General features: G+C 37.3%; 1 protein-coding gene across 3 annotated transcripts in view; it reads left to right on the plus strand.

The window, feature by feature from the left end:
- Window positions 1–12,719, plus strand: part of STK24 (serine/threonine kinase 24) — a 56,902-nt gene that overhangs the window by 38,475 nt on the left and 5,708 nt on the right. For all 3 annotated transcript variants that reach the window (XM_071549166.1, XM_071549187.1, XM_071549176.1), the window contains 8 exons: window positions 580–636; window positions 3,070–3,178; window positions 3,292–3,449; window positions 9,118–9,303; window positions 9,549–9,694; window positions 10,412–10,535; window positions 11,429–11,497; window positions 12,302–12,438. In XM_071549166.1, coding sequence (XP_071405267.1) covers window positions 580–636; window positions 3,070–3,178; window positions 3,292–3,449; window positions 9,118–9,303; window positions 9,549–9,694; window positions 10,412–10,535; window positions 11,429–11,497; window positions 12,302–12,438 — 986 coding nt within the window. The remainder of the gene's footprint in view (window positions 1–579; window positions 637–3,069; window positions 3,179–3,291; window positions 3,450–9,117; window positions 9,304–9,548; window positions 9,695–10,411; window positions 10,536–11,428; window positions 11,498–12,301; window positions 12,439–12,719) is intronic.

The raw sequence follows: 12,719 nt of genomic DNA on the forward strand, positions 1-12,719 counted from the left end.
AAAATCAGTATTTGGAATGTCTGTGATCACATTTTTAAAATGAAAATGTGTTCTCCTACATTTTCATTGAGTGTGCTCTGTCAGTATCTTTCTTGTCTCAAAGACACTTTTGCAAAATGCACAAAGGAATGTGGTAAGAATAAAGAGGTGGGTGGCTTTTGGGAGTTAATATGCTCAAAACACTCAGCCAGTGCTAGTCAGGATAAAGGCTAGAGGTTTCACTTGACTCTTTGGCAGGGATTGAAGGGAAGTTTCTTCTTCCTTGGACACTCTTTTATTGTAGCAGTATTAGTACAAAAAAAAGAGGTACCATGACGTGAGTTGTGGAAAGTAGTTTTCCTCTTGTTTGTTTAGAGGAACAGAATGAAACTGAAAAAACATGTGCATGGAGATGCATGCACTCTGGAGTCAGTAATCCAATGATATTTTTGAGGAACATCTCACCACAACCAACCACAGTTAGTGGTGTTTCAAAACTGCAGATGCTTTCTTCAGTGAAAAGAATGGAACAAGTCCCTGTGACTTACTTCTTTTCTTTTTTAAACTTTAATACACTTTTATTGTTTTTTTGTTTTGCAGGATACAAAATTATGGATAATAATGGAATATCTGGGTGGAGGCTCTGCCCTTGATCTCGTAAGTAAACAATGCATGGGTTTTTGTTATTTTACCTAACATAATTTTTTTCCTGTCTTATAATTATGGAAACTATAATAGGAAGTTTGGCTGTGGCAATGTTTGCTTTCAATAAAGAAAAAAAGTATTTGTCAATGCCAAAAATATTATTTTTCATGAGGCATAACTGATTATTTGTATAAATGGAAGGGAACTAAGCAACATAATATTGGAAGCAGGATATAAACATCTTAGAGTGCTAATCTTCAGTCAGCCAGAGAGCACTAGTGACTGAAAATAGTTTTTCTGTCCCTTAATTCTGCCACCATAACTCTTTGTAGTCTGTATGTATCATTCCCACCACCCACTTCCCCAAACAAATACACAAAAGGTTCCCTATGTGAAATTCTACTGAAGTCTGAATAGACAGAAATACAGTTTAGGCTGGTATTAAAAAATAATTCAAATAAGAAGGAGAAGCTGTGGACTTCAGTGAGGGTAGAGAGGCCTTCCAGAGAGCCTTGGATAGACTAAAGCGCTGGGCAGTCACCAACCATATGAAATTTAACAAGAGCAAAGTGCTTCATTTGCACCTGGGACAGAGTACCAAGTTTTGAATTACAATTCCAAAGGTTCAGTGCAGATTGTGTTTTCTGTGACTGGATGCTGTTATTCACTTTAGCTATTGAAAAACACCCCCTCCCAAATCACACACCATCTTATATTTCTTATGGATTTAAAAAATACAGTTATAGGAATATCAGTGGATGTTGTAAGTATGTGGTAATTGTTACATCAATAGAGGCAGCATGTCTCTGTAGCATAGTCTGCAGTTGTCAAATGGGGCAATGAATAAATGCTTGAGGAAAGAGCAAAAGGAAAAAGGCCAGTGTAAAGGTACTCTACTGGTGGCATCCAGGAAACAGTGGGTATTAAATGTGGACTTGCTGCAGTTGTGCATTTTCAAACTCATTTATACCTTTAGTTTTCACGTCTGTTAGAAAGAGTTCTGTGGTTGTGTGGAAATTCATAATGATCCCCATAAAGATATGATGAAGATAGTTTATTTATTGTTATGATAGCTGTTTTTCTTTATGACAGAAGAGCAATTAGAAACCAGAGTTGCTTTTATAAATGAATTATTACTTTCTTAGTCTACATATAAAAGAGCAAAATGCAAACAGATGCTGCATATTTTCTTCTCTTTTTATTTTTTTCATTATACACATTTCACTTGTGTGATGACCATGTGTTTAAGTTTGTTGCCTAGATATCATACAAACTCTTTGGTCAGCATCTTAAAATGTTATTGAAGAAATTGCACCACAGAACTGCAATCATCATATAAGTGTATATTAAGCACCTTCTATGTGCTTCATTAATTTTTGATTTATGTTCTGCTGCATGTTTTCCTCATTCTAACGTACACATTATGGTCTCAACTGGAATCTGGTAGGACAACTGGCACACTTTGCCTCATTTTCACACTTGAGGCAAGAATTAATGGGAACCTTGGGTTCCATGTTCTGAGTACAGACATACCATTCTAGCTTGGTGTTTTCTGTACTTTAACATGCACTGGCTGTTCAGCTTTGAGTATTATTTAAGTTTGTGGCTGAGGTACAAGTGCCAATATTCTCAGACTTAATCTGTTTTCAGAAAGTTCCTCCTCATTAAGGTGAGCTGACATCTGACATAAGAGGTTTTTCCCCCATTAGATGTTTCACATTACCAAGTCTTGAACTGGTGCTTGTAGCCTGGCTGGAGCAAAGCTTTGAGAATGTATTAGTGGGTTTCAGTGATTGGTAATATTGTGTGTATTATCAAAGCTAAGAAAAAGCAAAAATTAATTATGATTAAAGCTACAAACGTAAAACAAACATGAAATGAAATACTATCTCTGCTCCTATGTATTAGATGAGGATTTCTGAGGGAGGTACTACTTCTAATTTTTATCTGAAATGCTTTCTTTCTCACATTGTGAAGCTTTAGATGTATAATCTTTTGACTGTGCTTCAGTGACAGCTATTGTGGAGTAAACTAGAGCACTGGAATATTTCCAATCTTAATTATTGGGCATGAAGTTTCAATGTGTCTCTTGAAATGCCCTTATTTATGTAAATAATCAGATTTACAATATAGATGCTTTTCAAAGGCAATGTGTATACCTAGTACCTGACCACAAAACAATAACTGTCCTTACGGCACCTTTAACAAACTTTATAAAATATTTTAGATAAATGGTTTCCTTGTCTGTTGTTCACCAGGCCACTTAATTTAGAACTATGTGCTTTTAAAAGAATTTTCTGTTTTGTCTCATGTTAGGAAGTTAGCAAACAGAAAGTTTTGAGGAATAACAGAAGGAGTAATTTCTTTTTATAGTCACAATGTTATTTCTGTTCTCTCTGTTTCTCCCTTTTTAAAATATATTTACACATTTCTTGCCTCTCCTAGTTAGAACCTGGCTCACTTGATGAAATCCAGATTGCTACAATATTGAGGGAGATCCTCAAAGGACTTGATTACTTACATTCAGAAAAGAAAATACACAGAGATATTAAAGGTAAATTGTTTTTTAAATTGTATTGGAAGAATATTAAAAGAGCTCATGCAATATAAAGGAACACAATGGTGTCAAATGTCTTCATTTCTGCTATTTCCTTTTCTTTATTCCAGCTGCTAATGTATTGCTGTCTGAACAAGGAGAAGTAAAACTAGCAGATTTTGGAGTAGCAGGACAACTAACAGATACACAGATAAAGAGGAATACTTTTGTGGGAACACCATTTTGGATGGCACCTGAAGTAATAAAGCAGTCGGCATATGATTCAAAGGTAAGGTATCTTGAGGCATTAGCCAAAGTCCCTTCCTTTTCTAACTTGAATTGCATAGTTGATCTTCAGAATGTAGCTAATAACTTTGGCTGTGTCCAGATGAGTGCATGTTTAGATGATACGTAGGAACTAAAAGCTGTTGATGAGGATGAATTTCTTAATTTGTATCCAAACTTTACATTTCCTAGTTTATTAACACAATCCAGATAGCAAGAAATAATACAGTGTTGATGAGTACATCCTATCAGCTTTTATCCCACTCTATTGAGTATTTTTGGCTGTTTTAAACCATCAAACCAACTCATTCTATCTATCAAACCATCACAAGTAGAAAAGAGCAAATATATACAAAGAGTAATGTTCTTCTACTTGTTCTTAGAAGAACATGGTCAGCAACACGGTTGAAGGATACCGATTTGGAGGTGTGAAAGTGTTGTTTGAAAGTGTTGTTATTCATCTGTGGAAGAATGTGCTGCATAGGTCTGTGCTACTCTTAGTGTGTTCTTTTAGATATGCCATGCAAGGAGGGTTTTTTGTCAGATTGATCTATACACAGGACTTTGATTTAGCAGAGTGGCATCCTGAAATAACAACACAAGCACAATTTATCAATTGTAACATATAGTTGGATCACAATAGAAATGTGATTCCCATTACTGTTCTCCATATTTTCACCAGTGTGACACTGCATGTCCCTAGTTGCCAGGAAGGAATATGTGCATTAAAGCCAGCTCAAGCCTATTGCTTTTTTTCAAAGTTCATTGTGTTGGTTAGTTGTTTTTTATACTTCTATTAGGCTGAGCTACCTGTGGAGCTCTTTGCTGCCCCTGCCATCTCCCTCCCCCACGCTGGTCTGGCTAGCTCAACCAGATACTGATGGTCTCAGGGAAGGCTCTTTGCCCAGCCTTATGATCCACTGGTGCAGCTCTGTATCTGGAACACAGGTCACCTTCAGGCCGCACTTGAGATAAAATCAGCTTGCTTTATGACAATTAGCGCTCATTCCTTATGTTATTCCCTGAGTTCATCCTTCTTGCCCATCTCCTCTGATCTCCCCGTAGTGATTGGTTGAGTGGCCGTCTCTCCATGCAATGAGACAGGTTGGTGTATTTCTTTCCACCCCTGTGTGTGTAGGAAACTCACCAAGACTGTCTCTGGCTTTGCTGCAGCATTGCTTACATTCCTATTTGATATCTTTCTGTAGAAAGGCAATTACAAAATAATGAACAAAGTTCTGGAGAGCATAGAGAAGGTTAAATAACCCCAAATTCCCAATATAAAGGTTGAGTAAACTTTTTTTTTGCATGATAGAGGCTTGTTAGTTGGGTTTGGGTTTGGGTTTGTTTGGGTTTTTTTTTACCAGAGGTTTTGCTCCTGGGAATGATGATCACTTGCACAAAGCATGATTCACTCGTCAGGTTTTGAATTCTGGCTGTTTTAGTCTGCAATGTCACATGGACATAAAAAGGTCTTGGATACTTGATAAGTTCCCTAGAAAGCCACAGCTCATGTTTTGAATGAACTAGAGATATTTATATGCATCCGTGCACCTTCTGGCACTTAGAGAACAGACTAAATTGCACAGACAGTAGTTTGCTGTGCAACAAAAACTTAAGAAGGCCTGTTTATTTTTGGATAATTATATGCATGTGTGAAAACATAGACATCCAAAACTAGTCTCATTCTTCTTCCATAAGCTGACCGTGCTTGAGAGGTATTAGGCAGGACTGTCCTCTTCATAGCATCATCTCAGAAAGATGCAAGGAAGTTCTCTTATGTAGTTGCTGTCTTTCCCAGTTTTTTTCCTGGCCCTGTTGAATCCTCTTGGTTCCCACGTTCTAAGGGGTTCCGAATACAAGCTTGGAAGTGCTCTGGTTTTTGGCAGTAGCTCTTCCTGTTTTGATTCCTTTCTTCATCTGAAAGCATGTTTACTTACCTGCTTCAGTTTTCCCGTATCTAATTCTCTGTCTTTTCTGCTAAGTAGTTTGTAATAGAAAAATAGATATTTAATTTTAAAATGGTTTTCTCTTGCACATTGCCTGTTTTCTTTGACTTACAAGAGCTTCAAGTTGAGCCTGAATTGTAGTCATTAGATTAGAAAAGGAAAGACTCATGATAAGACTGCAATAAATAGTAATTACCAGTGACTTGCTGACTGTTACCTGAACTTGGGAGAAGAGGTATTTTTCAAGATTTGAAATGGTAAAAATCATAACGTGGTAAAACTTAGTGATGATACAGTGTCAACACTTCCTAAGGTCTTGCTTATCCGTCTCCCTTTGTAGGACTGATTTGCGCTTGTTCTGGAGTTTCGTTGTCACAGTCAAGTGCATCCCAGAAATACCTAATTGGTTGCACATGTGTTTGGTACTTACATTTCTGTTTTGACATCCTTTCTTATCTGTGGAAGGGGAGAATATGGTTCCCGAGGAATTTGGGGGAGTTATTCTTGATGTTTTCAATAGGAATGGGCTTCCAAAACCCATCTTGAACTTCAAAGAGTTCAGTGTTCAGCCATGGTTTGTGAACTCTTGTTCATTTTTGTGGAGGAAGGTGACTAGCAGTAGAGAGTTACAAAGATATAAGGGAAAAAGGAAGTATTTATATGCATGTGTGTGTGTGTGTGTGTGTATATGCAAGTGGATACCTATGCACTCTCATACACATGTAAATTTGATGTTTATACTTACATATACACATGCTCCACCTGCGATTGAAAGTGTGGCTGAAGAAAATCTATCCATTCATGAGGCTTTAAGACTTTCCTCTTGAGAAACTGAAATTCTGAATAAATTGGAAATAATAACGCTCAGTTGATAACATGAAGATTCATCTTCCCAGGTGACACTTTTCTTCCATAACCAAGATAAGCTTTCCTGCTCGAGGGAAGTTACTCGCAATTAGGCTAGAGGAGAGCTTAGCTGACAATGCGCTTATAAAATAAATGAAACTCGGGGCTCATATGCTTATGTAATCCTTTGTGCTCAGTAACTGTTCTGTAACATGGGCTAACAAAATGTCATTTCATAAATTCAATGGTATGCTAATTGACTCTAATTTTTTTTCCATACTAACTCGCAAAATTAAGTAGCTGAGCTCTTAACAGTAGAATACTGTCTGAACAAGGAAGGAGGAGCATGTTTTGAGTCAGGCCCTGTAGCTGTGACGGTGGAATGGATGTGTACATTGCAGCTATCAGTCTGTGGTTCTGTGTAAGTTAGTCAGAGATACCTGTGCATGTCAGTGAGGCAGACATAGTTGGATTTGGGGGATACTTGGTAAGGACAGCAGTGATAAATGAAATCTCTACTCTGTTTACAGCATAGCAAAGTCCCAAATGCTCTGTTAGGGAGTAAAACCAGGTAGCTCAGATTTTTCCTGTTTTCCTGAGAATAAATCTTTGCTCTGCTTCAACTTAAAAAGAAATAGGAAAAAGTTTCTAGTTGGTATCTTGTCCTTTGGAACAGATGTTTCGGGGAGAATTTTTTTCTTTCACCTTGTGACATTCAGATCTGCTTCATTTTTTATGCAGATTGAACTACAAGTTCGAATCATTCTCTTGAGCAAAATTAAAACTCAAACAAGTTATCTGTAAATACCAAAAACTGATTTTTATTAATTGATTGCTAGAGAGATGCGAAAAGAAAAGAGGAAAAATAAGAAAAGTTAGGAAAAATGCTTAAGATTATTTATAGAAGCAGAGAAAAGATACCACCATGAAAAAACTACTTGAGTGCCTTATCGATGTAACTGAGAGGAAGGGGGGGGGATGCAGATGCTCTCTCTGTTTCTGCCACGATGTTATCTCTTGGCTGCAAGAGGATGGTGAGTCTTTGAAATGCAAAATGCCATTAGTTCCCCTCACGACTGGACCGGCTGGCTTCTGGTGTAGCTGCAAAAGAGGGTGCTTTATTTTAGCCTGTAAGAGAAAAATTCAGAGAAAAGATATACCTCCACAGACAGTCACAGACTATTCAAGCTGGCAAGCAGTCTCGCTCTAGGCCGATGCCCTTTCTCCAGGCTGACAAGCAGTCTCTCCTTCGAGGCAGATGACGGCTGGTGGTGTTGGAAAGAAGGTAAGACGAGCTGAGAGGAGAGATCAGAAGAAGACTAGGCAAGGCGTCCTAGTTTCTCCTTGTCTCTTGTTCCTCCAACTTCTGAATTCATCTTCAGGTTTTTATAATGCTTTCCCAACCTCTACACATGTTTTTTGGCATGTAGTCAGGTCCAGATGTGGGAAACTGATCACAAAGGCAGGATCTTCTGGCAGGAAATATTTCCTTGAGAAAGCTTTTCCACTAAAGCTGACATAGCAATGTTAGCAGAATGTATTGAGAGGCAGAAAACAATGGAGAAACATATTTTTGACTTGTTTGCTCCTACACACCTTTCTGATTTATTCATCCATTCTCTTGACTTTTGGGTCTGTGATTTCAGCTGAACATAGAGAATTATAATGAATTACTTCACATCACTTCAGGCATATTTGCAATAGGATTTGTATTGAGGGAGACAGAATTCACTGGAAGGAGTAACACATTTTGATGATGAAAACTTTAGAGGCTTGTTGGACCAAAACTTGGGTTGAAAAGGTTGAATAATAGTGTTCAAGTCTGCATTTTTCTAGTCTGTGAATAAGAGTGAAATATGAGACAGTGTTAAGCCCCAGAAAAGGTATATATTAAATTTCTGATGGTTGTACTAGCTAATGCATGGTAAGGAAAAACTTTGTGCATCTTATGTTTACCTTTATGTAAATATTTGAGACTTGCCCCATATTCACATAGTGTACTTGAATATGGTAGATAAAATGCTAGTTTATAAAAACTCTACCATTGCTTTTTGAAAATAGCTGTGTTTCAAGATCAGTTATAACTGCTGGTGTAAGAGTATTGATTTAAAAAAGTTCTAAAACTCTACTTATTAGAACTGTTTTATGCTGTAGAGTGAAGACAAATAAGAAACTGTTTATTTTATGTGGTTAGCCACATAGACCATGATAACAAAACCAGTTTACATATGAAATTATTTACAGTAAAGATTAAAAATCTACCTTTACAAGTGTGTTGGTTTTGGCTGAGGTAGAATCAATTTTCTTCACAGTACCTGCTATGGGGGGCTGTGTTCGCAATTGTGCAGGAAACAGTGTTGATAGCACAGGGATGTTTTAGCTATTGCTGAGCAGTGCTTGCACAGGGTCAAGGCCTCTTCTGATTTTCACCCCACCAGTGAGCAGGCTGGGGATGCACAAGGCATTGGGAGGGAACACAGCTGGGACAGCTGATCACAGCTGACCAAAGGAATAGCCCCTGTCTTATGGCATCGTGCTCAGTAACAAAACTAGGGGCATGATGGGCTGAGGTCTGCTGCTCACGGCCTGGCTGAGCATCTGTCATTTGGTGATGAGCAGTTGTTTACATTTACTTCACTTATTTTTGTCTTGGGTTTGTCTCTGTGATTTTCTTTTTAATTCCAATTTATTATTATTTTATTTCAGTTGTTTAGCAAGTTTTCTCACCTTTACCCTTCGAATTCTCTTCCTTCCCTGCCCCCACCCCACCAGGGGAGGACGTGAGCAAGTGTGTGGTGCTGGGTTAAACTGGGATAGCAAGCCAGCAGTGCTTCTTCTCTTTCTCGAACCTAATCTTAAAATCATTGTTTCTTACAGGCAGATATCTGGTCATTAGGTATAACAGCCATAGAACTTGCAAAAGGAGAGCCACCTCATTCAGAATTACATCCGATGAAGGTTTTGTTCCTCATCCCTAAGAACAATCCACCAACGCTGGAAGGAAACTTCAGCAAATCCCTCAAAGAATTTGTTGAGGCCTGCTTAAACAAGGACCCAAGCTTTGTGAGTTTCATTTGTCAGAGTATAGTAGAGAGCTTGATTAGTTTATATGAACTACATGAGTAAGTGCTATTCAGCTTTTATTAATATGGTGTGCTGTATGTGACTTGTATTGTTTTTAGATACTGCATGTATTTAAAATCTCATTTGTATGAAGACTGAAGTCTGGATATCTTTGCATTTTTATAGTGAGTCACTTAACACTCTCAAATGCAGTAAAAAAAAAAGCCTTTTTTTTTTTCTTTAAGAGACCTACTGCAAAAGAACTCTTAAAACACAAATTCATTTTACGAAACTCAAAGAAAACTTCTTACCTGACTGACCTCATTGACAGGCACAAGAGATGGAAGTCTGAACAAAGTCATGATGATTCCAGTTCTGATGACTCGGATACGTAAGTTTGAGTCTGTAAAATATCCTTTGTAAATACAGGAGTCAGGTACTTTTTTTTAGTACATATGTTCCTGTGTTCTGTTATTTACCTGTATTCTGTTTTTCACCTTAGTGGCCCTGGTAAACTAATGAAATCCTAATTTCAGTACTGGATGGGATTTCATGCAATGAGAACAATTCTTCTGGCCCATATTCTGTGTTCTCTTTTATGTGGGGTCTGTGGTCCTTCCTAGGCGTAAGGCTGCTGTTGTGCAAGCAGAAGGTCTCACACTGCAGCGCCAAGTAGCACTGGGCAAATGAAAATCAAGAGCAGGGATTGCCGTGATTTATTCACAAATGGATTAAATTCCTCTCGCAAAAAGAGTGAATTGGTTTTCTAATTCCTGTCCCCCACCCTCCTACCCTAATGATTTGAGGTACTCTGCTAAAGCCAGTTTTCAGATAGCAATAAAACACTTAATGTTACTTCTTAATGGAACTTGAGAAATTTACAGTCTCACTTCCTTTCATTTAGTGAATTTAGTAATTTACCCAAAAGATAAACTACATTATTTGTCATACTTGTCTTTAGTCATACTTGTCTTTTTACTTGGTGGCCTGTGATAGAATCCTGATACTGGTTTTCAATGTTGTCTTTATGTTTAGAGTGTATATTGAATGAACATCAACAATAAGGTGTAGGTAATAAAAATCTATTTTTTTTTCCCCTCCCTTGAAGTGAAGCAGATGGTCAGGCCTCAGGTGGGAGTGATTCAGAAGAGTGGATCTTTACAATAAGAGAAAAAGACCCCAAGAATCTAGAGAATGGAGCAGCCCAGCCCTTGGAGTTGCAAAGAAACAAGGTGCTCAAAATCCTTACTTTGTAATACAAGGAGAAAATTCTTGTGTTAATAATTTAGTGGAGTGATTTTTATTTTATTCCTTTCCAAACATTTAAGTTGTGAAAATTTCAGAACTTTTGCTACAACTGTGTGTGCTACAGTTGCCTTTCACAAAATGTTTTAAATCTTGGATGTTTGGGTATTCTGTAAATGTGTCCTTTTTCTGTAATTGACAAAATAGGGACCTAAATATTTCTCTAGTTTGTGAACTGTTACCACTGGAGGAAGACCAGGCAATATCATATTTTTAAAATCTTCTGTGTAGTAAATGAAAACCAGTACAGTGCAAATCTAGGCAGGAGTTTTGGGGTAGGCATTTTGGTCTTTTAGGGGAAAAGGCTACAATGTAACAATGAATAGAATGTGCCTGTGTCCAGAAAAATCCCCAAACCAATCCAGAATAAGGGATGCTTAGGAGCTACTCCATCGTATTTTCTGCAACCTATGTGGCCAGGGCAGGTGGTTGCTATACTTGCCCTGAAAATTTTGTGTGTGCTTTTATCAGAACTGGGCAAATATGAGAAAAATATTGTATCATTTAGAAGGAACCTAGTAAATATCAGCATGTCTTTGATTTAGCATGTAGAAGTAGGATTGCAGGGGTTTTTTTCCCCTTCTAATTTTGAGCTTGCATGTATTTGAGGTGCTGCAGCCTCAAATTTGAATTCACCTTCTATTTGCTACAGTACTTGGAAATAGGATGTTGTAGAACATGTTTTACATATATAAATATATGGCAACGGATATTTCATAAGGGGTGGCATGTTGGAACTATATTTTGTCTTTACTTAAAATACAATGAGGATGCTTTTTCCCAGAAAAATAAATTGGTCAGAATTTTGTTTTCTTTAAAGGGAAAGGATATCCCAAAGAGGCCTCTATCCCAATGTCTGTCTACAGTTATATCCCCTTTATTTGCAGAGGTAAGTCATTGCTTTAAAACTTAACAATTGCAAGATTTATGTCTAAAAAAATTTAAAAGTATGATGAATGACACCCAAGCTTGCAATAACCTTTGATGTGTAAAGTTTTAGCTGTGCCCTTTGCTTTCACATGTGTCTGCTTTTGAGGTCTGTGTTTTACTTCTAAAAATATTTCATATGCATAGTAGTGACATCAACCATGCTAGTCTAAATCAATGAACATGAAAAAGAAGGTGGTGTGTAAGTGTTTGGATTGCAGCATTCTATTTTTAACACAGCTTTATGTATTTAGGTGTTATGAATTTCAAGTTCTTCACTGTTGCAAGATATAGATGTAGACCAGATCAGTAAGAACTTCACTTTTGAATTTCAGTGTTGAAAATGGTATTTTGTTCCCATTCTGAATTTTATATTTTTTTATGCTTTTTTCCAAATACTTAAAAACAACTTAAAAAACAATGCCTGTGTGAATACTAAAGTAAGTATAAAAAGCACATCTTGAAGCCAAACAGCTACAGGTAAATAGTGCTTCTTTCTTGGGATACTTTCTTGTAATTTTTGACTGTGAGCATGTTGAATAGGATATGGGAAGAGTGAAGACTTGTGAAGATGAATGACATTCTGATAAGTAGTGCAAAGACTAACTTCAGGATGGAAGGAAGTCTTCAGTATGTGAGGGTGGTGTCTGATGAAAGTCAAATCTTGACATTGTGAACCCTGACAGCTGCTTCCTAACAAGCTTCTGAATTACATTGTATATAGAAATATTTATGAACACCTTATTTCTTCCTGATTTTCATTTAGTTGAAAGAGAAGAGTGAAGTGTGTGGTGGTAACACAGATTCTATAGAAGAACTGAGAAAGGCTATTTATTTAGCTGAAGAGACTTGTCCGGGCATTGCGGATAACATGGTGTCACACCTCGTGCAGAGGCTTCAGAGGTAATGAGACTATTTTACTATGGGTTACAGAAAACTGCAAATCTGATTCTACAAATATTTGACTCATGTTAAACTGGAAGAATTAATTTCTGTTTCTGATAGAGAAGGAAACCACTCATACTTACAGTTTGTGCAGTTGTGTTTGCTTACTAGAAAAAAACCTAATTGTGTCATTAGTTCTAATTTCTACCTTCAGGTGATAGCACATACATTCATGCTGGTAGTGTGCATATTGTGTGTCAAATGAGACTGGACAGCCTTTTCCCTTTGCAGTTCACATA

Source organism: Pithys albifrons, chromosome 1 (assembly GCF_047495875.1).
Source record: "Pithys albifrons albifrons isolate INPA30051 chromosome 1, PitAlb_v1, whole genome shotgun sequence".
Classification (NCBI taxonomy): domain Eukaryota; kingdom Metazoa; phylum Chordata; class Aves; order Passeriformes; family Thamnophilidae; genus Pithys; species Pithys albifrons.